This window comes from Elephantulus edwardii, unplaced genomic scaffold, assembly GCF_000299155.1.
Source record: "Elephantulus edwardii isolate Elephantulus edwardi_28Jun2011 unplaced genomic scaffold, EleEdw1.0 scaffold00151, whole genome shotgun sequence".
Taxonomy (NCBI): domain Eukaryota; kingdom Metazoa; phylum Chordata; class Mammalia; order Macroscelidea; family Macroscelididae; genus Elephantulus; species Elephantulus edwardii.
In genome coordinates, this window is record NW_006399901.1 from 5,981,364 (window position 1) to 6,007,290 (window position 25,927).

The window sequence follows — 25,927 nt, forward strand, 5'->3', positions numbered from 1 at the left end:
TATTCTTACTGGGGTGAGATAATATCTCATAGTTGTTTTGATTTGCATCTCTCTTAGAGCTAGGGATTTTGAACATTTCTTCATGTGCTTGTTAGCCACCTGAATGTCTTCATTAATGAAGTGTCTGTTCATATCCTATGCCCATTTTGCAACTGGGTTGTTTATCCTGTGGCGTTTGAGTATTCGATAAATTCTAGATATAAGTCCCTTATCAGACAGGTCATTACCAAATATTTTTTCCCAGTCTGTGGCTTCCGTTTTTACCTTGTTGGAGAAGTTTTTGGATGTGCATAGGGATTTGATTCTTAGAAGGTCCCATTCATCTATTTATTCTCTCCTAGTTGTAGGTTTTTCAGCATGCTTGGAAGACTGACTGTTCAAGTTGTGGATTAGTGTTTCTAGGGTTCTTCCAAGTTTTTCTCTAATTTTAGTCCTAGGTCCTTGATCCACTTTGAGTTGGGCTTTGTGTGTGGTGTGAGGTGTGGATCTTGCTTGAGTTTTCTGCAGATGGTTTTCCAATTTTGCCAACACCATTTGTTAAAAAGGCTGACGTTTCCCCACTTAACTGATTTTGCCTCCTCGTCAAAAATCAGTTGACCATAGGTAGACGGGCTGATTTCTGGGTTCTCAATTCTATTGCTCTATGTGTCTGTCATTGTACCAATACCATGATATCTTGACCACCATGGCAGTGTAGTTGGATTTGAAATCAGGGAGTGAGATGACTCCTACTTTCTCTTTTTAAGGAGTGCTTTGCTTATTAGGGGTCTCTTTCCATTCCAAATGAAATTGGAGATTGCCTTTTCCATCTCGTTGAAGAATGGAATTGGAATTTGTATTGGGATTGGCCTGAACGTATAGATTGCCTTTGGTAGCATTGTCATTTTCACAATATTGAATCTTCCTATCCATGAGCAAGGTGTATTCTTCCATTTCTCCAGGTCTCTCTGTGTTTTCCTCTTTCTCTGTATTTATGCACTGCTTCCACTTCCAAGCTCCTAACTGTGGATCTGCCTTCAGGTGTCTCTACCAGCAATCTGTGCGATGGGTTCTTCGTGATTCACATATCTCCAAACGATTACAGGCAAAAGGTAAGTGGCTGGCCTGCCACCAGGCTCCATCAGCAGAGGGAACAGTATTCTTGTCATACGTTAAGCACCTCAAAACCCTGATGTGAGAGCCTTTTGCTTGAAAGCAATGACACCAAACATACACCATCCCTTCTTTCTCTTCACTTCAGGGAGATGCCATCCTAGAATGTGAGCATGTGTTTGAAGCGGTGACTAAGCTGGCCATGCTGGCTAAGAGGGAGAACATAGTGCGTGTGGTTCAAGGGAGGTAGGTGCTGTTGTGTAAGAACTGAATCCAGAAAGGCACTGGTGATAGTCCTTCACCCCATCTTCTCTTGTCCTCTCCAAAATATGCAAGCACAATCCACCACCAGGAGTTCCCAAGGGGGCACAGGATTAAGCACTGGGCTGCCAATCAAAGGATGGGCAGCTGGAAACCACTGAGAGGTGCTGCGAAAGACAGGCCTGGCAACCTGCTTGTAGGTCATGGCCTTTGAAAGTGCCACAGAGGACAGTCTCCTGACACACAGGGTCACCATGACTAAGGATCACCTCGATGGAGGAATCTCTCTTTCTCATCCCCTCTGATCCTGGGCACCAGAAAAATGATGAATGTTTATGATTATTCACTGACTAATTAAACAGTGTAAGCTGACCCATGGTTTTCAAAACAGCCATGGCTGAGCACACTGGGCCTCAGTGTACAGGCCCCTTGCAGTTGATTGGGGCCAAGAAGAAAAAATGCTTAGCTCACAAAAACTCACATCAGCGGCCACTGGGTGAATCCTAACAAGTGGAGAGCTGCCTCATGGTGATTCTGAGGCTGTCATCTTTATGGCAGCAGACTTCCTGCAGAGTTTAGCCTCGTGGTTAGCAGCCAAGTGCTTAAACCCTGTGCCACTTTTCAGGCTTTCAACAAGTCGTGGAGAGTGAGGCCCAGTAATGATTGGGCCCAGTGGCACAGAGTGAGGTGGTGGCCAGGGTCCATGCTCAGTTCTGGCACTCTTGCCGTCGCGCACAGCACTGTGCTCCGGGCTCCTGCTGGCACAGGCTGCTCCTGGGAAGTCAGCTCCTTTTGAGTTCAGCTGCTCCCGTGAGGCTCTGAGATTCTAGAGTAGATTAAGATGTAGAACGAGGGGTGTGTTGGGCACATTGTGGAGTGTTGCTTCTGCTTCACTACACCTGAGACTACTGAGCTGTTCAGTCAGTGGGTCAGCACGGAGGTGTGTAGGTGCCTCTTCAGACACCAAGTAGGCTCCTGGGAAAACAGACTCTGCTCAAGGGATCTGAGAGGAACTGCAGAAGCACAAGGTAAGCTTCCTGCTGTGGGAGTGGTATTCCTGACAGCTCAAATATATACAATTATTGCTTGACAATAAACAAGGAATGTGCATCAGGAAACTAGTGAAGCTTTGCAGCGGAATTGGGGTTTTGGGGTTTTTTTAGGTGAATTGCTTTTGCAGACCAAAGCCTGAGGGGGGAAAAATAGAGAAGACTGTGGAAGTAATTTCTGACTTGGTTTCTTTTAAGCTTACAGTTTTATATTAGTCCTGCAAAAGAAGGCACAATAGTTTTCAAAACAGGATCAGAAGAACAAATCTATAAAGATAAACACGGACAGTTAATAGTGGTGAGTGACCTTTTTTTTAGGCCGGGGAAAGGCAGTTAACTGGCTGTGGAATGACTATGGATTAAAATTCTGCAAGTTTCAGTTAAGGGTTGACTGGACCCAAAGACAAGCTCATTTGTCACTCTACTTCTGAGCCTCCATCTAAAAAACAGGAATGAATGAGCTCTAGAGATTAAAATGTTAATTCTGAAAGGGGAGTGCAAGGAACTTTGCTTACAGTCTCTTACCTTTCAGTGAATCAGAAATGAACCACTTAATGTTATGTGTCATAGGAGATGAGGCTGGCTTGGCCCCACTACCCTGACACTGGGGATTCTGATAACGGTTTCTTTCTTTGTATGCGATAACTGACCCTCAACCTGAGTGTGGATTCTCTCTAGGTGTCGGTCCGGATGAAGTCCTGATAGAAGGATGAATGTCTAACCTCTACTGTCGCCATTTTTGTTCTGAGGAAAGTAACCAGGAAGCTGGGTTTGCTGGATTTAGCCACACCTTCCAGGGAAGGTTCCAGAAATTCTAGGACAAGGATCTGAAGAAACAGGGTAGCCGCGTGTACTTCCCAGCCAGGCAGCCAGGCACAGGCCCGAGCCGAGCCCCAGCTTCTCCACCACCATGTGGCACCCTGAAAACACCAGCCTTTAGGAAGCCAACCTGAGGTTAAACCTCACCAAAGGAGAGTGACACCCAGTGGTCACTTCAATGTGCCATTACACTGTAGGCGACAGACTTTTGTCAAGCTACCAATGAGGCATAAGGAGATTTTATGCATGTCCATTGTAAGAGTAAATGAAATTTCCTAAAGCTGCAAACTTTGCATCTTGCATAACATAAGCGTAGCACAGAAATCCTAGTGTATTGAGGTAAATTTCTGAGAGATTCTTTAGGATCCAGCCCCCTTGTTTGATCAGAGGTATTTTCTGCCAGCTGACTGCTTATTCACAAGCCAGGCAGCATTTCCACACTTTCCCTTCAGGCACTGAGTTTGAACACCATAGAAAACGGACTCCTCTTTTTCACTCTCAGCATTTGGAGGTGGTGACGCAGACACTTGGGGCTCTCTCTGTGCTGGGAACCAGACTTCAGGTTTATGCTGAACATTTCTGGAAAGATCCACGAGACAGGTTTAAACAGAAGCATTTATACAACATTTATTTTACATATCTCCACAAATGCTTTTACAACCGACAGGGAATACTTCTAAAACTTAACAGTGTTCAAGTGCAAAGAGACAGAAAGGTTAATGACACGTGTAACTATGTTACAGCGACTTCGTGACACTCTAGGTTAGGATGTGCTAGGAATGGGCGGGAGGAGAGTGCTGCCATCGGAGCAGCTACCAGAGCAGCAGCGTGCATACTGGTCACACCAAGCTCAGGTGACTCACAGAAGCCTGACCTTCAACACTGTTGCAATCCCATTATTAGTTATAAACTATTGCAATAAAATAAAACTGTTTTCTTTACCAAGTCTCAGGGTCAGTGCTTTAGCTTGGGTGGTTCTTAACCAAAAACTCTGACTTGTGTCTTGGTGTAGCCTAAGAACAACCAGTTCCTTACAGAGCATCTCTGATGACAGAGTTTGGACCCACCAGCTAGCTCAGGGTGACGTGCCCACACACCATGGAATGTCTCGTGAGGCCTGATCAGAGTCCCAGAAGGCCACAGCTTTAAAGGACAGCTACAAAGCTGGGGAGGAAGCGAAGGCAGAGCGTGCGGCCAGAAGGCACAGAAGCCTCACACACGAGTTACACAAATTTAACTCTTCACACCAACATTTACAAGGCAGAATTTATACAATGGCTTTTCCATTCCTATCAAAAAAAACATCATCACAACTGATATTCACATTAAAAGCTCTACCCAAAAGGCAGGGCTGGTGATGAAAAGGAACAGTATAAAATAGTTATGAAAGTCTTGTAAGCCCCTTTCTTTAACATGTAAGAAACCCAAATGGCCTTGTAGAAAAAATTTGCACCCAACAGTTTAAAAAGCACATTTACCCAGTATGTACACGGGTTTTGGGTTCGGTCATGATTGTTTCAAAGTTGTATTGCAGGTTTTCTGCTGGGTAGTAAATAAAGGCATGAAGCCCTCACAGGGAGGACACTGTGTCTCTTAGACTTTGAAGTCTAAGTGGTAAAAACTGTTTCAAAATAGAAACTTCACTTTTCTGGAAAACTTGGTGTCAAAGGTTGTCCTATTAATACCTTTGGTATAAAATGGTAACATATTCCTTGAGCAGCACACAGAATACATCCACTACCTTGCACACATGCACAGCTCCTTGTAACTATTGCCCTAAGTCTAGTCTCACTCGTCTGTGAGTCCCGGCTCGCTCTGTCCCTGCGCAAAGGGGACTGGGAGGTAGGTAACCAGAGCACCTGTCTGACGCCAGAGCAGCACAGACAGTGGCTCCAGTGTGGGCCCTGGGTGCGCCACACACAACCCATCAACAGGCATACACACCACCCTCTCACGTTCCTTAACACAACCACTAATTGGACCAAAAGGTATCTCGTCCTCTGCAACCAGCTAACTACAGTCACCAATACTTGTAAGACTAAGGGGCCCAGACAAGTGAAATCTCCAGAGGCGTTAACACTGGGGCTGGTATGAATGGTACCCCTCCCTGGAGTCCCGTCCAAGGGCAGGGCTCACCTGTGCCGCAGTGCACCTGGCCTAAAGGGGAAAAGGCAAGAAAGAGGGGCATGGCCCCTGTGGAGCAGCAGTGTATGGTCCTCGTAACTGGGTCAGGCGGTATCCTGGAGGGACAGGACAATGGGGAGCCGTAACAGAGTTGCACCCCAGCTAGACGTGCAGGATCCACACAAGCACCGGATCAAAGATTAACCGAGATGGTGACGGGCTCGCCCCGTGACAGATCTAAGCATCCGAAGCAAACAGCAGAAAAGGAATTTAGAGGCACACTCGTTTGGTCACATGTCCACTGCTACCAGCCGCAACTATCCATCAAGTTGTAGCAAAACAGTGGAGAGTGTCACAGTGCACAGGGCTGGGGCCCTGGGACTGACAGTTGTTAACTAGAGGGCTCACACCCTGCTGGTGGCCGTCTGCAGATTACCCCTCTCAGAGCCACACCACCAGCCCCTCGGGGAGGCCCCAAGAAGTCCAAAAGGTAGTCAACACCCACAAAAATAAATACTGCAAATCTAGGTTTTCACAGACAATTCACATCCATTCATTCTTTTTCTCTGAGAACCCAGAGACCTAAGCTACAGCTTGTTCAACAGGGTGTGTTAACCTGGGGTAAGAGAATCATTACACTTGTCAAGAGATCAAAATAATAATAATAATCTGACTTGTTACAAAAAACCGTCCAGGGAAGGAGGCGGTACTGGGAGCCATGGAGGACGGAGGAGGCAAAGTGCAGCCAGCGGTGGGGCTGGAGGGCGAGAGCCTGGCCCTGGACGCCTCTCACTGGTGGAGGTGAGTGCGGTCATCCGGCCGCTTGATGTGGATCCGCCGCACGCGTTCGATCCGCTCTCGTTCTCGCTCCTCATCTTCGTCCAGATGGTGGGAGCGCCCGGCGGCCCCACCTGTGGCTTCCAGGAGCGCGTTGTCAGGTCCCCGGCCGTCCTGTGACTCATACAGCAGGATATTCAGCGTCTCCTCATAAATCCGGGCCTCAGGGAACTCAACCTATGTTCCCATAAAGCACAGGGAAGGGAGGTTAGAGGTCTAGTCTCTCCCTTAATCACCTCATATGCAGGTTTAAGGTTGGACACAAAGACAACTAAAAGGAAATGGGGTTGGAAGAGGATACAGAATACACCATGGACTGCCAGGAGCACAAATCTTCCTCAGAAGAAAAAGAAGAAGAACAAGAATGTTCAACAGAAGTGAGGCTGGCAAGACTTCATCTCAAATATTTTGGGGACATGCCGTCAGGAGAGGCATAGCATGGAGGTCATAGTAAAGTAGGGGGCAGAAGAAGACCCTTAAAGGGTGCAATGATGGGCTCAAACACAGCAACAATTATTAGGACCACCCAGGACTGGGCAGGGCCCCATGCTGTTGCACATGAGACCATTATGGCACCTTACAGCAGCTCATAGGACCTGACAATGATGTCATTGGGAGACGAATGTACGTCTCTGCTCTGTATGATTTTCATTTTTAGTTGTTATGTGCCGCTGAGTCACCTGCGACTTATAGCGACCATATATACAATAGCCTTGAAATCTGCTCTATCCTGTGCCAATCTTACTGTCTCTGACACACCTACCCCCATTACCCCAGTCATTGAGTCAATCCATCTCATCCAGGGTCTTCCTCTCTTGTGCTGACCCTTCACACTCCCCAGCGTGATGTCCCTCTCCAAGGACTGGCTCCTTCTTGCAATATGCCCAAAGTATGTCAGACGAAACCGCAGAATCCTTGTCTCTAAGGAGCAGTCTGGCTTTACCCTCTCCAGGGCAAACCTGTTCTCCTAGCAGTCCATGGTAAATTCAATACACTTCTCCAGCACCACAGCTCAAAGGCATCAGTTCTCTTTCTAAAGTCAGAGACTCTAGCTTCTACTTTGACGTCTCTGGTTTCCTCTTTTGCTACTGGGGCCAGCCTCCAGAGTTACAAAGAACTGGGTCCCCCAGAGCTGCTGTCACCTTAGGTGACTTGTTGTCATGGCAATCTGTGTGTGGAAGACCCAGTACAGGACCCTGACAATCAGATTTTCTGACACAGGCTGAGAAGGACAGGACAGAGCATGTGGTATAAAAACAAATACCCCCACACCCACGCCACTGATGGCCAAAGGAGCGTAAGGAGGGTGAAGACCTAAAGGAAGCAAATGTCAGTAAACAGAGGCCCAGGCCCCAAGCAGCACTGTGTGGCACAGCGCAGATGTCTGGGAATCTAGTTTTGCAGAAGAGCACGGTGGTGGAAGTCAGTAGAGGTCAAGTCTACTGGGTTTAGAGGATGATGACAGCATGGATGGACCCCAGAGTGCAGGTCAGTGAAGGAGTCAGCGTGCTCAGAAGGGAGTCAACATGACTGGGAGATAAAGAATATTTACAGTGCCTAGTGAGGTGGCGGGCAGCTCCCAGTCAGGGGTGAAAGAAGGGAAGACAGATGGCGAGCCACTCAGTCATAACTCCAGTCAGAACCGAGACCTCAGTCGCTGTTCCTCTAATGAAGGAGTCCAGGTGGACCAATGCAGGAAGTAAGTGCCGAGCAGAAGTGGGCAAAACACAGCACAAGAAGTGTCAGAACGATGATGGATGGAGAATGTGGATGGAGAATGTGGGCGGTGAGTACACATGGCAAAAGGACACAGCATCTGAATCACTATCTCTGGCAAATGAACTCAGTGAAGAGTGTGACTTTGTACTTAACACAAGAAAGGAAACAGCATTCTGTTTCTTTACGAACACCATCTGGATCTTTCGAGGACTCAAAAGAGAATGAGTACAATAATGACAAAGTAATACAATTGTGTGTTAATACAACTGAGTGTGGAAACTACAGAACAATCTCATTGATTTCACATGCAAGCAAGATTCTACTGAATATTACCCAAAAATGACTGGAACAAGTACATCAGCAGAGAACTGCCAGAAGTCCAGGCTGGGTTTAGAAGGGGTCGAGGTACTAGGGATATTGTAGCTGATATTAGATGGATCTTAGCTGAAAGCAGAGAATACCAGAAGAATGTCTATCTGTGTTTCATTGATTATGCAAAGGCATTTGACTGTGTGGATCATAACAAACTGTGGCTGACTCTGAGAAGAATGGGAATCCCAGAACATTTAATCGTGCTAATGCGAAACCTATACTTGGACCAAGAGGCAGCAGTCAGAACAGAGCGGAGCAACACTGCATGGTTCAAAATCGGGAAGGGTGTGCGCCAGGGATGTGTCCTATCTCCATACCTTTTCAACCTGTATGCAGAGCAGATTATCCGAGAGGTTGGGCTCTATGAGGAGAATTGTGGCATCAGGATTGTTGGAAGATCTATTAACAATCTGAGTTATGCAGATGACACAACCCTGCTCACTGAAACTGAGGAGGACCTCATGCACTTGCTGCGAAGGGTCAAGGACTGCAGCCTTCAGTCTGGACTGAGGCTCAATGTCAAGAAGACAAAGATTCTCACCACTGGACCAATCGGTAGCATCAGGATGGATGGCGAAGAGATTGAGATTGTTCACAGCTTCAGTTTGCTTGGCTCCACAGTCAACACTCTCGGCACCAGCAGCCAGGAAATCAAAAAACGTATTGCGATGGGAAAGTCTGCTGTTAGGGACCTCTCTAAAGTACTCAAGAGCAACGGTGTCTCTCTGGAGACTAAGGTCCGCCTGATACAGGCCATAGTTTTTGCAATCACTTGTTACGCATCAGAGAGTTGGACAATGACTAGGGAGGATAGAAGGAGAATTGACGCCTTTGAGCTGTGGTGCTGGAGAAGAGTACTGAATGTACCATGGACTGCCAAGAAAACAAACAGATTCATCCTACAGAGGGCTAAACCAGGCTACTCCTTGGAGGCAAGGATTCTGGGGCTTCGTCTGACATACTCTGGACATGTTGTAAGGAGAGACAGGTCTTTAGAGAGGGACATCATGCTGGGTAGAGTGGAGGGACAGCACAGGAGGGGAAGACCCTCTATGAGGTGGATTGATTCAGTGACTGTGACTGGGGTAATCGGGATGCGTGTGTCAGAGGCAGTGCGATTGGCACAGGATAGAGCAGGGTTTACGGCTGTTGTACACAGGGTCGCTATGAGTCGCAAATGACTCGACAGCACATAACAACAACAACAACAATACAACTGTGAGGCCAGGAGGGTACTTTGAAAGCCTTCCCTCTTTATTTTCCACCGCTTGAGTCTGTGCGCTGTATGCTGGTGACTTGGGTGTTGCTGACATGTTGTCACCAGCATTGCAAACACCAGGAGAGTCAGCCACGGTGGACCCAGGTTTCAGTGGTCTGCTAGTCATCAATGAAAATCCTCTGAACAACAGAATACTATCTCACTGTGCTGAAGACGAGTCCCCACAAGAGGTGCTCAAGACAGATAGTGTGGCCTCAAGAACAGGCCCCAGCACACCAAGAGTTGTGAAGCGGCACAATATTTGGTTCTACTGTTCATGGGTCAACACGAGTTGTAACTGACTTGATGGCAACGAACAACATGTGTACTTTGCTCAAGTGGCAAGAGAAGTTGACGTAATTCAGAGCAGCTGCTCAGAATAGTCCTGCAAAGCTCTCACCTTGGTCTGCTTCTTCTCAGTGGCGTAGACGATGGAGGTACAACAGACTTCGGCAATCTTGCGGCCCTGGCCGTAAAAGGACCAGCAGCAGATCTCATCCCCAAGGACGTCCTTTATGAATAGGACCCTCCCATTAAAGCGCAGAGACAGCTTATCAAACAGTTCAATGTTTTTCAGCATGTTGTCATCAGAATTACTGTAAGGAAGCATTTAGGAAGGTGAGTGTCCGTGCTGGGAGTAACTGCACGCAGGCCCCCTGCTACATCACCACAGTCCTGTGAGCAAGGCACTGGGGTCCTCACTGCTGGGAAGTCAGGTGAGGGTCAGAGGTGTAGGAAGCTGAAGAATTAATCAACAGAAGTGCCAGACCTCTAAAGCAATAGTTGCTCTGGCTGCTGAGCCCCTGGGTCAACCCAGCAAGCTGCTCGCTCCACTGAGCTCAGAGCCGTCAGAGGGCAAGGCTGATAGAGAAGCAGAGAGGCCTGCTCAGGAGAGAGCTAAACAGAGCTGCCCGAGGGAGACTCTTTACCCTGGGTCAGTTTTATGGGTCTTGAAAACCCTCCCTCATTAAATGCCTCTCTATCCCCCAACTTCTTAACTCAGAGCCACAAGCTCCAAAGAGCAAAAAGGCATTCTAGCAACTGCTGGTAGGAATGTAAAATGGTTCAGCAACTATCTGGCAGTGCTTTAAAGAATTAAACAGTTCTGTGACCCAGCAATTCTACTCCGAGGTTTATATATCCAAGAGAAATGAAAATATCTCCTCCCACAAAAAATATCTCCTCCCACAAAAGACTTATATGGGCATATCCGAAGAGGCAACATTCACAACAGCCCAGAGATGGGAAGCAATGGAAGTGTCTGTAAACAAATTAATGGATCAACAGAACATGGTATATGCATTCATATAAATAAATTATATTATTCAGCCATAAAAACAAACAACAACAAAAGGAATGAAGTACTGACTTAAGCTACAATGAGGATGAACCTTGAAAAGTATGTTGAATGGAAGATGACACCAAATGTCACATACCTATGACTTCATTAATATGAGATTATCAGACAAGTCAAATCTATGTAGAGACAGTGAGTATATGTGTGGCCGCCCAAGGATGGAGGACCAGTCTTAGAGAAATGGGGAGTGACTACTAATAGGGCCTGGGGTACTTTTAGGGATAACCAAAGAGTTGTAGAATTAGGGAGTGTCAATAATTATATAATTCTGAGTATACTGAAGAGCTACTGAAGTATTTCTTTCAAAAGGGTAAATTTTTTTTATGGTATATGGATAATAATATTTCAACTAAGATGGCACATAACAACAAGATGTAAAAATCAACTTAGTATCTTAAATTACCTTTACATAACTAAATGGAGGCATCTGTGAGGCATAGGAGGCCCACCCCACCCTGGAAGGAGCAAGGATGGCCTGGCGGGCTGAGTGAAGTCTGCTAAGGAGTGGCAACCCGCTTACCTGGTATATGAATATTTATTGTTACTTCTGTTGTAGAGCAATTTCACGGCAGGCTGTAGGTTTTAAAGAAAGGGCAGTAAGAGTTACTTGGCATTGCAGGCACAGTGAACCTGACTTCCTGAAGGATGGGGCCCTGCCAGGAGGCAGAAGAGGGAGGACTTGTATCAGGACCAGCATCAGGGTAAGCAAAGATGAGGTAAAGGTTCCCACTCTTAACCCTCTTCTCAGGCCCTACCACAGCAATTACAAATGTTTCTCAAAACTTACTCCCAAAAACCTCCATCATTTTTGGCAGTAAGAGAAATTCCATGAAAGTATCTCAAATATACCTTATTTGAAGTTGCGATAAGCTTTTGTTCTTCCTTTGATGAGGTGATGACAGGAACTTTGCAGAAAGGCTCATAGGTGTCTTTGTTCTGATGGAACAAAAAACGTGCTTTCAGTCTGAGGGCCTGCCAGGCACAGTCTTTTCTAAAGCTGCCTGTAGGGGGAAGTGAGACTGAGAGGGGAGGTCAGGGAGACTGACAGGAAGAGAGAAGGAATCTCAGCACCCACAGATTAGGAAGGGGAGGCCAGGGGTTGCGTTTTCCACTAAGTCTGCTCTCTGGCTTGGGCTTGGTGTGCCAAAGTGATGACACACTGCCCACAGCTTAGGAAGCCACCACACAAACCCTACACACGCAGCTGAAACATAATTTACTGGAGAGCTCTTAAAAGCTCCACTATAAACACAGGGGAATTTAAAAAAGGCATAAAAGAACAGGAGAAGCAGCATCAGCAGATGTAAGAGGCTACAAATTCAAGACTGGAAAGTAGATCAGAGGTAACAACGAAGGACACAGGAAGCTGAACCAATATCGGCAGAGAATTTGCTCAATAGATGCTCAGAGCTGGATGCACAGGGCCCCATGAGGACCACACGAGAGAAGATGGCCCCACTGAGACCCTCAACTTGATCCCCTTCCTCACCCCAGAGAAAGTACACTGTCCTGGAAACATCTGCACAAGAGGACAGGGCCCAAGTGCTAGTCTGGAAACAGAAGACTGGTGTCTACACAATTGGTGAGACTTCTCTCCACATCTCCTTCCCTCACCTCAGGGCCTAGAATACAGTCACCCAGGCGTAAACCCTCTGGGAAGAAATGGAAGGATCCCTTAGGGGGAAGGGACTTGTCCTCAAAGGTCAACATCTGGGGTTCCCGGTGCAAGTGGCAGACTTGTCCTATAACAAGGAAACCTAATGGGCTGCCCATGTACATAAGGATTTTATTCTGTAATATCAAAAGAGAGCCAACGTCATCAGATTACATATGGGGAAGCTCTAAAATGTGAAACCAAAATCAGAACAAAGAGGGGAAAAGTAAGGGAAAAGACCAGATAATGATGATTTGAACAAAATCAGGCAGAGAAGATACTCCCACCCCATGAAACAAGATCAGTATGCTTTCTAAGAGTGAGCATTCAGAGACCCAGCCAAAGCTCCTGGAAATTAGAAACTTGATAGCAGAAAAGAAAGATTCAAGGAATGGCTGAAAAAAGCCTCTGAGAAAGTTAGAATAGGAAGATAAAGGGTCACAAACCAGGAGGAAAGAACCTCAGATGAACAGGAACTGCAGCATGAACCCAGAGAGCACACCTCCAATGTCAAAGTCAGAATCCTGGATTGGTCCAAACACGGAAACTGGACATTTCACTTTCTGACAATGTGTATTTGAATTAAATGACATGTACATCAAAAACCAGTTCCTGGAGATAGACATAATGCTTGGTGAAGGAACGGGGGCTACAGCTATGGGCTTGAACACAGCAACTATCTCGAGGCTGTTGCAGGTCTGGGTGACGTTTGAGTCCCTTCTGTATGGATCCTTACGCACAGTAAACTCAAACACAGCACCTAAGAACTCAGAAAACCAAGCAAACCAGGTACAGAAGCAAACATGAACTCTGACAAAAGTTACACAAGAAAGAAAATAATCCTTCTAGCTGCTGTGGCTCAACTTGTCAACCATACCAACACATCATAATGCAAAGCTCCGGCTATGATTTGCTGACACTGATAAATCCCACCAAGAGTGTGGAAAGGGAGCAAGCACACTTAAGTTTGGTGATGTGCAGAGGGGTGGTAGTGTAGGTGCCAGCGTCCAACCTCCTATAGCAAGGAGCTCTAACAGATAAATGTCTTTTCACAGATAAATGCAGAGTCAACAAACAGCAGGGGAAGCAAGTTAAAGAGAAACAGGAAAGGGGAGAAACTGCTCCCAGCAATGCAAGGGGTTGCTGTAGGGATGGGGAGCAGGAGGCATGGTGGTGCTTCTGGGATTATGTGACTTTTTATTTAGTAATTTATTGTGACATCAACTGTGTGGTGTTGATTTTTTTTTTTTGGTAGAGCCAGCTGACTTTAATCTGTACACACGGCGTGGCACATGTCTATGTGAGTACATGTTGTGCGTGTGTACATGTACTGTGTGTGTATAGGTTGTGTGTGAGTATGTGACCATGTCTGTATGTATGTGTTATACATGTGCACACCAGTATGTGCCCACATCCAGTAGTTATTTGGCTTTTTAAACGACATGCCTGCATGACATTAATTTAAACAGACATAAAAGGAAGTGTTAAAAGTGAATGCTGTGTAAGATTTCCAGGGAGGTCACAGACTCGCAGGTCCAGAAAATGTGTGGAAACAGCAGGTTTTTGAGACAGGCAGGTGTTGTGGGTACTGTGGAGGAGGAGGGCAACAGACAAGTGGCTTCAGGGAAGACACACACAAGAGCCTCACACCCAGATCTGAATCCTGTGAAAACCTAAGAATTCTACTGTCCCAGGCTCCAGAACAGTGTCTGTGGTCCAGAGAGGGGAGAAGGGGGGCCTGGCCTTAGAAGTAACTCTAGCTTGCCAACAATGACTCAAGAAAAGAACATGAACTTTCACAACTTAAGGTGAAAAAAATGGATCAAGCTTTACAGTCCATGGCTGACCATGAAAGGGCTTCAATGCATCCACCATGAGATGACCCAACCCCATAGTAACTGAAATCATCTGTGAGTCTGGGTGACTAAGACCATGCAGGCAGACCTCTCAGGGCTCATTCTGTCCACAGGGGAAAAGTTCCAGGGTTACCTTCCTATCTCACAAAACCCTGTGGAGAGAGAACTGTTCCCATTGTGCAGACTGGGATAATGGGGAAGGCCGGTGGGTGTGACATCCTACCCCCACATGGAAAGAAAAGGAAATGCCTACTTGGAGGGCTGCCTGGCACTCTTCCACCAGACCCTGGACCAGGTAGTATTTGGCTTCTGCCAGCAGCTCCTCGATCTCCCGGCGGCTCTCGGGTAGGGGGACGGCCCCGTCACGAAGGTAGTTGAGTATTGTACCAAAGTGCTTCCCACATCGATCAATGAGGATCCAGCCTGCAGCGGAAGGAGGAGGGAGGGACTAAGTCACACCACTCTTGGGAAGCACTGAGCAGACCTAGGGGTCTGCAGGTTCCCTCCACTTAGAGGGCATGAGTGCATCCTCAGAGACAACTGGTCTACCTAGCAGTTCCACCCAGCCCAGGCAGGAGATGACCACAACCCTGGACTCTTCCGGTCTTGGGCTGTTTGGGCCCCAGGGCCTCTGAGACTCTAATGCCTCTTTCTTTGTAAAAAAAAATTTTGTTATGAATTTTAATGAAAATTTACAGAGACTTTGGATTTCCATTCATTCACTGTTGCACTTTTCTCCCTGCACAACCCCCACCCCCAATTCACTCTTCTCTTTGAAAAGTAAAAGAAAAATTCTTTCATTGTTATACAATCCCTACCCCCAGGTCCACTCCACTATACAGCCTTTGTTCTGTCATGACAGTAATACCTAATCACATACCCCTTTTAAGCAGTTTTCTCCCTCATCTGTTTCAAAGCAGTATACATTATTTATTCCATCTTTCTCAGTCTCCCCCCAACCCCGATGTCAGTCCCGTTTTACAACAGGGGCACTATGCAGTATTTGTCCTTTTGTGCTGAGATATTTCACTCAGCATAATGTCCTCCACGGTCACCCATTTTGAATATTTCATGAGTTCCTCATTTTTCAATGCAGCATAGTATTCCATTGTGTGAATATACCTCAGCTTCTCTATCCATTCATTTGCTGATGGACACTTAGGTTGTTTCCAACTCTGCTACTGTGAACAAAGCCAAAATAAACATGGATGTACATATATCTGCTTGGCCAGCAGTTATGGTCTCTTTGGGGTATATTCCCAGGAGTGGAACTGCCAGGTCAAATGGTATCTCTATTTGCAACTTTTCAAGAAAGTGCCATACTGTCTTCCATAGTGGTTGTACCTGTAATGCCTATTTCTGAAGAATTGTCAAAATCCTTTAGGAAGGACCCAGTGCACTGAGACCCAGATAAATTAGATGCAGATAACCACATTTCAACAATGTGAGAAAAGTTATGGGGTAAAAATAGCTACTCTCTCTACAGTGTTTTAAGCAGACTTCGAAATTGCTGTTGTTGTTCTGTGTCATCCAGTCAAAACCAACACATAGCAGATTCTCCAGCAGGTTTTCAGAGGCAGTAATTCACACAGGTGGAGACTGCCAATAGCTTTCCTATAGACAGCTGCTGGATTTGAACCGCAGGTCTTTGGGATTGCAATGCAGCTTCTTACCTCTAGGCCACTGAAGCTCCCTAGACTTTTTAAGTAGATGTGTCACCTTATCTAGACTATGAGCTCTGGCTCCTGAACCCTCAAAGCATCACCATGTGCTGGTTAATGACGTCAAAGGGGATAAATCCATGAAAGAGACAGGCTCTGCGCTCAAGCAGTTCAGTCCAATATTGAGAGAAGGAACTGTCTTTATTGTTGTCATGTGCTCTTTAGTTGACTACAACTCATAATAACCCTATGAACAATGGCTCTGTAAGGAGCCAACCACATCGTCTCTGACACATGTTGCCCGTATTGCCATGGTCCCTCTGTCAATCTATCTCACCCCAGGTCTTCCTCTCCTGTGCTGATCCTCTACCCCTCCAAGCAATATGATCAAAGTATGTGAGATGGAGTTTCAAAACCTTGCTTCCAAGGAGCAGCCAACAACTATGGACCAGGACTACTTCTTCTTGCTGTTGTTGGGTGCCGTCCAGTCAAGTATGAACCACAGTGACCCAATGAACTACCTATGTGAACCCTATCCCTTCCTGGGCCATCCTCACAATCTGACGCACTCAAGCCCATTGCTGCAGTCACTGTGTCAAGCCACCATGTCAACCTGGTTGAGGGTCTTCCTCTCCTTTCTCCAGAATGGCCAGAGAGAAGAACCTTCCCTTAGAACTGGTCCTTGGGAATTGGCAATGGAACTTCCTTTGAGACTTATCTCTCAGTTTGTTGTGTTGAGGAACTGACCTGCACATTGCTAATTACTTTGTTGTTTGGATATTCTTGCCTGTTCATTGTTCTAATTATTACAACACTTGCCTGATAATTTGCTGTACTTGTGGGGTGCTGTGATGCTGAAGCTGCGCCACTGATGTTTCAAATGCCCAGAGGGGTCATCTATGGTGGACAGGTTTCAGTGGCACCCCCAGATTAAGACAGACTAGGAAAGAGGATTAGCCATCTACTCCTGAAATAACAGGCCTCTGAAACCCTATTAACAATAAAGCAGATAAGACTAGCAGTGAAAAATCCTGCATGTGCCCGGCAGGTTACGCACAACCCCCAATGTCCTCGTTGAGCCTGGCACTGGTCGATGGTCTATTAGAAATCCAGTAGCCTGAGCTCCTAAATTCCTTGTTATTGTTCAGTGCCAGTAAGTCAAGTATGCCTCACAGCAACCCTATGCACAACAGATCTAAACCCTGATCTGAATCCTGTGCAAATACCCATGAGGCAGGGGGAGTGGTATTTGGAAGATGATAAACAGAGGTGGAACCTGGAAAGGGGCCTAGAACTGGAGATAGAAGTGGAGCAAATACCAACTCCCACTCCACAGAAAACGTGAAGCAGCACCAGACAGAAGTCACACAGGCAGGGAAGTCCTGGCCTTCCCAACCAGGTGGACAAGCCCAAGTGAGGGGCTTCTCTTGAGTCTGCTGCCCAACTTTAGAGATGAGAATATACCAGTGTACAGGGCGCTGGGAAGTTTAACAGGGACCAGTAATTTCAGACATCCACTTTCCATCCCCTTTTGCTCACAGTGGGGAGAGAAAACTGCAAACCAATAAACCAACAGGAAAAATCTCCTGCCATCAAGTGGAGGGCTTCATGGAGAGCCAAGGAACAAACTATGGAGTAGAGATGCTCCTCTAGGCTTGCCCCTTACAAATTATCCTACAGGAAGTAGACTGCCAGGTCAAATTTCTACTCCTAACACAACAGTGCCCTGTCCTGAGCTGCCACAGACCTCTGTCCTTGCATTAGCAGCAAAGTCAAGGTAGTAAACAGCCTTTTTGATACTCCAGCATCACAAGTCACTCACCCTTCTCCCCCTCCAAGTGTAGCCCGGCAAGTGCTTTGGGGACACACAACTTGGAACTCTTTTCAACTGTCATCAGCAGTTGTGGCAACAAGGACAGTTCCTTCACCTCTTCTGAAGGTTCCTACTACTCCTCTGCCTCTGGTGCCTGGGCCTTTTGTTAGAAGTCTGGCTTGTCCCTCTCCACTGCTGTGGTTTTTTGAGTACAGCAGGAATAAAAATATCTAATAAGGGGCAAAGTCAATTTAACTGCACAGCCTGGAATATACAGCCTTGATTTTGAGGCAAGAAGGGTCTTTACAGGTTTGGTAAATCACGTCTATCAATGATCTTCTAGGTTTTCCTCCTCCTCCATTTCTTTCCCTATTATGCTTGGAATGCAGCTGGCATTACTGAATGCATTGAAGGACTCAACGCTGGACTCAAAATGGAGAGAAATGTGGAACAGAATTTCTAATTCCTAGAGAATGCAGACCTAACGAACTCACCAAGATACAAATCTGTTGCCCTGAAATAATCTTTCAACACTGACTCAAAGCTATCCCCAGAAGTCATCTTTAAACCAAACTGTCTAGCTTAATTAACTAATTGGTAAAAGATGTTTCCTTGAGTACTGTACTTCTTTACAGAATTATCAATATAATAACAAATTGATGAGTATAACTCTAAGTCTCATACTTCAGGTGCTACACAAAATCAACTCAAGGAGGTCAGGGACCTAGAAGTAAAACCAAAGACATCAGAGAAAAACTAGGAACAACTCTAGGAGCCCTAATCTACAGCACAAATAGACTTCCAAGCATAATGAAAACCCTGTAACAAGGAGAAAACAAAATCGATGGATAGGACCACCTAAAAATCAAATCCTTACGCATTATCATAAAACTTCTCCAACAGGAAGCCCACAGACTGGGGAAAAAAAACTTGGCAATGACATAGCTGATAAAGGATTCATATCTAAAATTTATAGAATATTATAGCGCTTCAACAAGGAAAAAAACAAAGTCTAATCACAGAATGGGCAGAAGATAAGAACAGACATTTCACCAAAGAAAGTCAGATAGGTGGCCAATAAACACATGATGAAATGTTCAAAATCTAAACTTCTTAGCTCTTATAGAGATGCAATTAAAAACAACAATGAGAGGTCATCTCTCCCCAGCAATAACAGCAAAATTCCTCAGGACAACAAACAACAAATGCTGGTGAGGATGTGGATAGACCAGAACTCTCATTCACTTCTGGTGATGGAAGGCAATGTGGTTATTTTCTCAGAAAGCTGGAAATAGAAACATCATTTGACCCAGCTCTCCCACTGCCAGGAATATACGCTAAAGAAATTAGAGCTGTGACACAGATGTATGCACACCCATGTTTACAACAGTGAAGAGATGGAAGCAGCTCAAGTGCCTGTCAACAAGGACAGAAAAACTGATATATCACAATGGAATATTATCCATCACAGAAAAATATGAATTTGTAAATACACAACACAACATGGATGAGTCTGAAGACATTACCCTGAGTCAAATATCTCAGTCACAAAAGGACAAACAGTGCATAAGACCAAGAGGATGAACAAAGGGTGGGGGGACTAGAGCAAGCTGGAAAATAGATGAATAAGCACTACAATGGCATAGAAGGGAAATACTATCGGATAGGAATGGATGATTAGACATTATATTTATGACAACCATCTGGAACAAGATATACATTACAAAGAGAAATGGGAGAGGGGGGGGGGAAATGTATAATGAACAAAAACGCATCCTTTCCATAAGTTCCATTAAAACCACAATTAAAATAATCAAGTATTTGGGGTGGAGAGTGGAAATAGTAACTCTAAAATATAGATGAGAAGTATAAGGGGGCAGTGAGTCTAAATTAATGGTGGTAAAATAATCTGGGTTGAGACAGTGAGAATGAGGATGCATTGTGAAAAATGTCACCAGTGTCCAATGTCACTAGATTGTACATGTTGAAATTGCTACATGTTCTACTATGTTATTGTCACCATAAAGGACATACTTATGAAAAGAAAGGGGGAAATATCCATCAGAGGCTGCTTTCAAGCAAACCCAGGAGTCTACAGGGGCCAGCAGCAAGTCATATACATAAATGAACGCAAGGGTGCTGGGCTGAGGAGAGAGCTGATCATGAAAAGGAGCGTGTGGCTGTCCCACAGGGCCAGGCTCTTTGGCTCCATCAATGGGGCCACAAAAGAGTGTGGCTCCAGTACAGATTTAAAATAGTTAACAGTAACGCTGCCAAGTCAATTCTGTCTCCCAGGGACTCTATAGCACTGTCTAGCTTCCAATTTTCCAAGTGGTAAACAGAAAAAATAAAAATCTTATGTGGCAATCTAGTCTATACCCTGTGGGGAGCCAAAAGAACAATTTTGTTTTGGAGGAAGTTCAGACAAAAGTTCTTTGAAGATGAAGAGGGTAGGACTTTGTCTCATGTACCCTGGGCATGTTATCAGGAGGAATGAGTCCCTGGAAAAAAGACAATGTTCTTGGTAAAAGGGGGTCAGTGACAAAGCAGGAGTCCCCCAACAAAATGGTCACAGCGGCTTCCATAATGGGTTTAAGCACAGCAGTATGTGGGGACAGTGAAGAAGGCATCAGCATTCCTTTCTGTTGTATGTACAATCGTGAAGATCCAAGAACAATTCAAAGGCACCCAACATCAACAAACCAATCTAAAAAACTGTGGTTAACCTTGTTGTTATGTGCCATCGAGTCACTTGAGACTCAGCAACCTATGTACAAAAGCCCTGAACCCTGCTCTATCCTATGCTAACCTTGCTATCTCTGACACACCTACCTCCATTACCTCAGTCACTGAATCAATCCATCTTATCGAGGGTCTTCTTCTCCTGTGCTGTCCTTCTATCCTTCCAAGCATGATCTCTCTCTCCAAGGACCAGCCTACTTCCAAGCTCTTTAGGACAGACCTGTTTGTTCACTTGGCAGTCCATGGTATGTTGTCGGCCAAGGGAAAAGACAGAGATGGGGACACACCTCCAGCAACACAGCTCAAAGGCATCAATTTGCCTTTTATCATCCGTAGTCATTGTCCAGCTTTCTGGTGCACAGCAAGTAATTGCGAAAACCATGGCTTGTATCAGGTGCACCTTAGTCTCCAGAGAGACATCACTGCTCTTCAGTACTCTGGAGATGTCCCTGACAGCAGACTTTCTTAATGCAATTCATCTTTGTATTTCCTGGCTGTTGGTACCAAGAGTGTTGACTGTGGAGCCAAGCAAACTAAGGCTGCTAACAATCTCAATCTCGTTCTCGATGCTCAACTTCAATCCATATAGAAGGCTACCACACAGCAAATAAAACACATCTGCAGGCTGAACTGGGTTTCTTAATGAACCTAGGGCAAGTACTTTTCTTCCAAAGAGCTGACAAGCTGGCTTATCTTCCCAAGAATTTGAGGAGGCTCTATCCTCTCTATTTTCCACTGATAAAAACAGAGACTTGAAGAGTCAGTTATATTCCCAAATGGGTTAAGCAGGACTAAACTACGGGGTAAGAAAGGAACTTGTGGGGAAGCTCCTTTTACCAAAATTGAGACCAAAACTCATCTTTGAGAAAAGGGGAAAGCATCTCAACTTGGCTGTTTCGAGAAGAAAACACGCACATCCTGTCTCTGATGCATGGAACATTCAGCTGCTCAGAACATGCGAGGGCTCCTTAAATCAATTATTCCAGGGACAGACTTTCCATAAACGAAAAGGCAGACTGTGACACTGGGCTGTGGATCAAGAATGCCATGAGGAAATGCTTGAGGCAGAGGAATCATACTTTGGACAAATAAGGTCAAAGTAGCCAGGCGCAGTGTCCATGACGTTTCAATTAACATACTGATGTTAAAATATTTTAGCTGCTTTCAAAGCAGGAATCTACCCTTTTGAAACTGTCAGCTCAAATGCCTCTCCAGTAGAAAAGCAAATAAAAGCTAAGAAGCTTTTATGTACAGAATATCCATGGACTGTCATAAGAACAGTTATGTCCTGGACAAAGTGCAGCCAGAGTGTCCCCTGAAGGATGACAAAGTTTCCTTTTGGACATATTTTGGATAAGTAGTTGTTGTATACCACCAAGTCAGAGCCAACCCAAAGCTGTCCCCTGACAGATTTTCAGAGGTTTTAATGACATGGGAGAAGACTGCCTATCTTTCTTCCATGAAGCAGATGGTGAATTTGAACTGTGTGCCTTCGGGATTGCAGCAAAGTTAGGCCACCAGAGCTCCCTGGCATGCTTTTGTTGTTGTAATGTGCCATCGAGTCATTTGCGACTCACAGCGACCCTATGTACAAGAGACCTAAACACCATTGTATCCTGTGCCAACCTCGCTGTACCAAACACATTCATTCCCACCACTCCACTCAGAATCGATCCATCTCATCGAGGGCCTTCCTCTCCTGCGCCGTGCCTCCACTCTCCCAAACGTGATGTCCCTCTCCAAGGACCAGTCCCTCCTTGCAACATGCCCAAAGTATGTCAGACAAAGCTTCGGAATCCTTGACTCCAGGGAACATTCTGACTTCACCCGCTCCAGGACAAACCTGTTTGTTCTCCTAGCAGTCCATGGTATATTCAACACTCTTCTCCAGCACCACAACTCAAAGGCATCAATTTTCTTTCTATCATCCCTATTCACTGTCCAACTCTCCGATGCATAGCACTTAACTGCAAAGACTATAGCCTGGATCAGACGCACCTTAGTCTCCAGCCTGACGTCATTGCTCTTCAGTACTCTTGAGAGGTCCCTCACAGCTGACTTTCCCAATGCAATTCGTCTCCTGATTTCCTGGCTGCTGTTACCAAGAGTGTTGACTGTGGAACCAAGAAAACGAAACTAGTTAACTATCTCAATCTCTTCACCATCCATACTGATGCTGCCAATTGGCCCAGTGGTGAGAATTTTTGTTTTCTTGATATTGAGCTTCAATCCATATTGAAGACTGCAGTCTTTGACCTTCTGCAGCATGCGCTTCAGGTCCTCCTCAGTTTCAGCGAGCAGGGTTGTGTCATCTGCATAACGCAGGTTGTTGACAATTCTTCCACCAATCCTGATGCCACATTCCTTCTTATACAGCCCAGCGTCTCAGATGATCTGTTCTGCATACAGAGTGAAAAGGTATGGAGACAAAATACATCCCTGACGGACCCCTTTCTTGATTTTGAACCATCCAGTGTCTCCCTGCTCTGTTCTTACGACTGCCTCTTGGTCCAAGTATAGGTCTCGCATTAGCACAATCAAATGTTCTGGGATTCTCATTCTTTTCAGAGTCAGCCATAGCTTGTTGTGATCCACACAGTCAAAAGCCTTTGCATAGTCAACGAAGCACAGATAGACATTCTTCTGGTATTCTCTGCTTTCTGCCAAGATCCATCTTACATTAGCTATAATATCCCTAGTACCACGACCTCTTCTAAATCTCTTCTAAATCCAGCCTGCACATTTGGCAGTCCTCTGCTGACATATTGTTCCAAATGTTTTTGAGTAATTTTCAGTAGAATATTGCTTGCATGTGATATCAATGATATTGTTCGAAAATTTCCACACTCTGTTGGGTCACCTTTCTTTGGAATGGGGACAAATTTCGATCTCTTCCAGTCAGCTGGCCAGCTAGCTGTCCTCCAGATTTCCTGGCACAACTTGGTGAGCACATCCAGGGCAGCATCTATTTGTTGAAAAAAGTCAATTGGTATGCTGTCAACTCCTGGAACCTTGTTTTTTTTGCCAATTCCTTCATAGCAACTTGAACTTCCTCCTTCATCACCATAGGTTCTTGTTCATATGTTATTTCATGAAATTCCTCTGTGTCAGCCAATTCCTTCTGATACAGTGATTCTGTGTACTCCTTCCATCCCCTTTTTATACTTCCTGGATCATTCAACATTCTACCCAAACTATCCTTAAGTATTGCCACCCGTGGCTTGAACATGACAGCTGTACTTAAGAACTTTAAATTGAAGTCATACTGACCACATCATAAGAGACTGACAGCAGCATGATATGGTCAGAATCAGAGAAATCCTGACTGCTTGAAACTTAGGACATCACATCAGGGGCTGGTCAATGGGAGACGGGTGTTGAATGTTGTATGCAAAAGTAGGAAGGGTTGGTGGTGGAGTAGGGAAAGGGTGCATTTAAAAACAACAACAACAACACAACAACCCCCACACCCCCAATCCCAAAGCCAACCAAACATGTAGCAGGGTGGGCAGCAACATTGAATATTGGTGTTTCTAACTGGTAAATGTCTTTCAACTACTCTTTTCTGTAGAATGCTTGTCTGTCAGATACTATTATATATATTTAAAAATTGAGACAGACTAGGAAGAAGGATTGGCCATCCACTTCTGAAATTACAGGCCTTCAAAAACCCTATGTACAATAAAGCACACTTAGATTATCATTTGGACTAACAGACATGGCAATTGAAACTGAGATCTTAGAAATGGAAACACGGAGAAAGAGAAACAGCTGTAAGGAGACACTAGTGATTGGAACTTGGAATGTGAGAAGCATGAATGTAGGAAAATTGGACATTGTTAAGAAAGAAATGGAACGCATAAATATTGACATACTAGGTATTGGCGAAATGAGATGGCATGTTGTTAGGAGGTGCTGTTCCTTAGAAAGGGACATCATGTTTGGAAAGACAAGAGAGAAGACTCAACAAGATGAGCTGGCACAGTGACTGTAGCAATGGGCTTGAGTGTGTCAGAGACAATGAGAATGGCACAAGATAGGAAGGGGCTCAGATCTGCTGTTCACAGGGTCACTATGATTCATACTCGACTCTAACTATGGGTTCAAACACTGCAGGACCAAGCACAGTTCCATTCTGCTGCATGTGGGGTTGCGAATGAATTTGAAACAACTTAATGGTATTTAAAGACAAGAGCCCCACCATGCACACAATGAGAGCTGGGGGGGGGGGGCAATGGTTAAGTAGACAGCTGTTAACTGACTGACATAGTGACTGTAACAATGGGCTGGAGCCTATCAGAGTCCGTGAGGATGGCGCAGGATAGCGCAAGGTTCAGATCTGTTGCTGTAAGTCCCAGGAAACTTGATGGCACCTAACAACAGGAGCTCTGTGAAAAAGAGCTAGTTACCTGCTTCTGTAAAGATTGCCACCTAGAAATCTGAGAGATTTTCATTTTAAAAAAGAAGACCCATGCCATTGCTCTTGCCAATTACATCATATTTTCTGCCACAGGGGCCAGGCATCAGTATTTAAATATTGAAGGAGCCCTTGGGAAGAACCACTGACCAACACTTAAAAGACTACTGGCTACTGCCGAGAAAGACCCAAATAGAGAAGGAAATAAAGGTAATTCCTTAGTTGCATGGCACACAGCAGTTTGTGGTATGATTTACAATTGAGAAACTCAAGGAATTTCATGATTTTTAAATGTGTGTTATAAATTTGTAAGTCACAGGGAAGCCCTTGATATATTAAACTGACTTAAACTACCTGCTGGTTTCCTAGGGAGAAGAGGCTATTAAGATTAAGGACTGTGCTCTTTACACTTCAGGGGTTAGAGCCTTCTGAGGGGGAAGTGCTGTGCCAACCAATAGGGATGGAGCAGACAACAGCAGGCAAGTGCTCCGTGTGCTGACTAGGCAAGGCGCTTCACGATGATGGGGACAAGGGCTCTAGCAAAAATTCCAGCAACCTAAGAACGGAACCTTCGGGGTGTTAGGTATTTAATTGTGTGCCTCCAAAATGGGTGCTGGACTTAACCTGTGTAAACGAGGAATGCCAAAAGAACAAGTAATCTGTCTGTGAAGAAGTGCACTCAGAACGTTCTTTAGAAGAAAGGCTAGGCTTCATCTCACACAGTCTGGGCGTGTTATCAGGAGGCACTAGTCCCTGGAGAAAGACAGAAAGACCCTCAACGCGATGGTTGAGCACAGTGGCTGCAGCAACAGGGTCCTGCACAGCATGACTGTGAAGATGGCGCAGGACTGGCAGCGTTTTGTTCCACTGTATACAGGATCTTTATAAGCCAGAGC

The 25,927-nt window shown here is 45.4% G+C and overlaps 2 protein-coding genes across 2 annotated transcripts in view; one reads left to right on the forward strand and one right to left on the reverse strand.

Annotated features, from left to right (window-relative positions):
• The window catches only part of MYO1H (myosin IH), a 92,058-nt gene extending 88,954 nt beyond the window's left edge, over nucleotides 1-3,104 (forward strand). Inside the window, exons 28-31 of the mRNA XM_006894898.1 lie at nucleotides 1,021-1,091; nucleotides 1,241-1,338; nucleotides 2,601-2,700; nucleotides 3,081-3,104. Coding sequence (XP_006894960.1) covers nucleotides 1,021-1,091; nucleotides 1,241-1,338; nucleotides 2,601-2,700; nucleotides 3,081-3,104 — 293 coding nt within the window. The remainder of the gene's footprint in view (nucleotides 1-1,020; nucleotides 1,092-1,240; nucleotides 1,339-2,600; nucleotides 2,701-3,080) is intronic.
• A 3,030-nt stretch (nucleotides 3,105-6,134) lies between these two features.
• KCTD10 (potassium channel tetramerization domain containing 10) overlaps nucleotides 6,135-25,927 on the reverse strand; it is a 36,314-nt gene continuing 16,521 nt past the window's right edge. The window contains exons 3-7 of the mRNA XM_006894833.1: nucleotides 14,652-14,821; nucleotides 11,738-11,824; nucleotides 11,409-11,461; nucleotides 9,932-10,127; nucleotides 6,135-6,359 (exon numbers count right to left, since the gene is read on the reverse strand). Of these exons, the coding sequence (XP_006894895.1) occupies nucleotides 6,135-6,359; nucleotides 9,932-10,127; nucleotides 11,409-11,461; nucleotides 11,738-11,824; nucleotides 14,652-14,821 (731 nt within the window). The remainder of the gene's footprint in view (nucleotides 6,360-9,931; nucleotides 10,128-11,408; nucleotides 11,462-11,737; nucleotides 11,825-14,651; nucleotides 14,822-25,927) is intronic.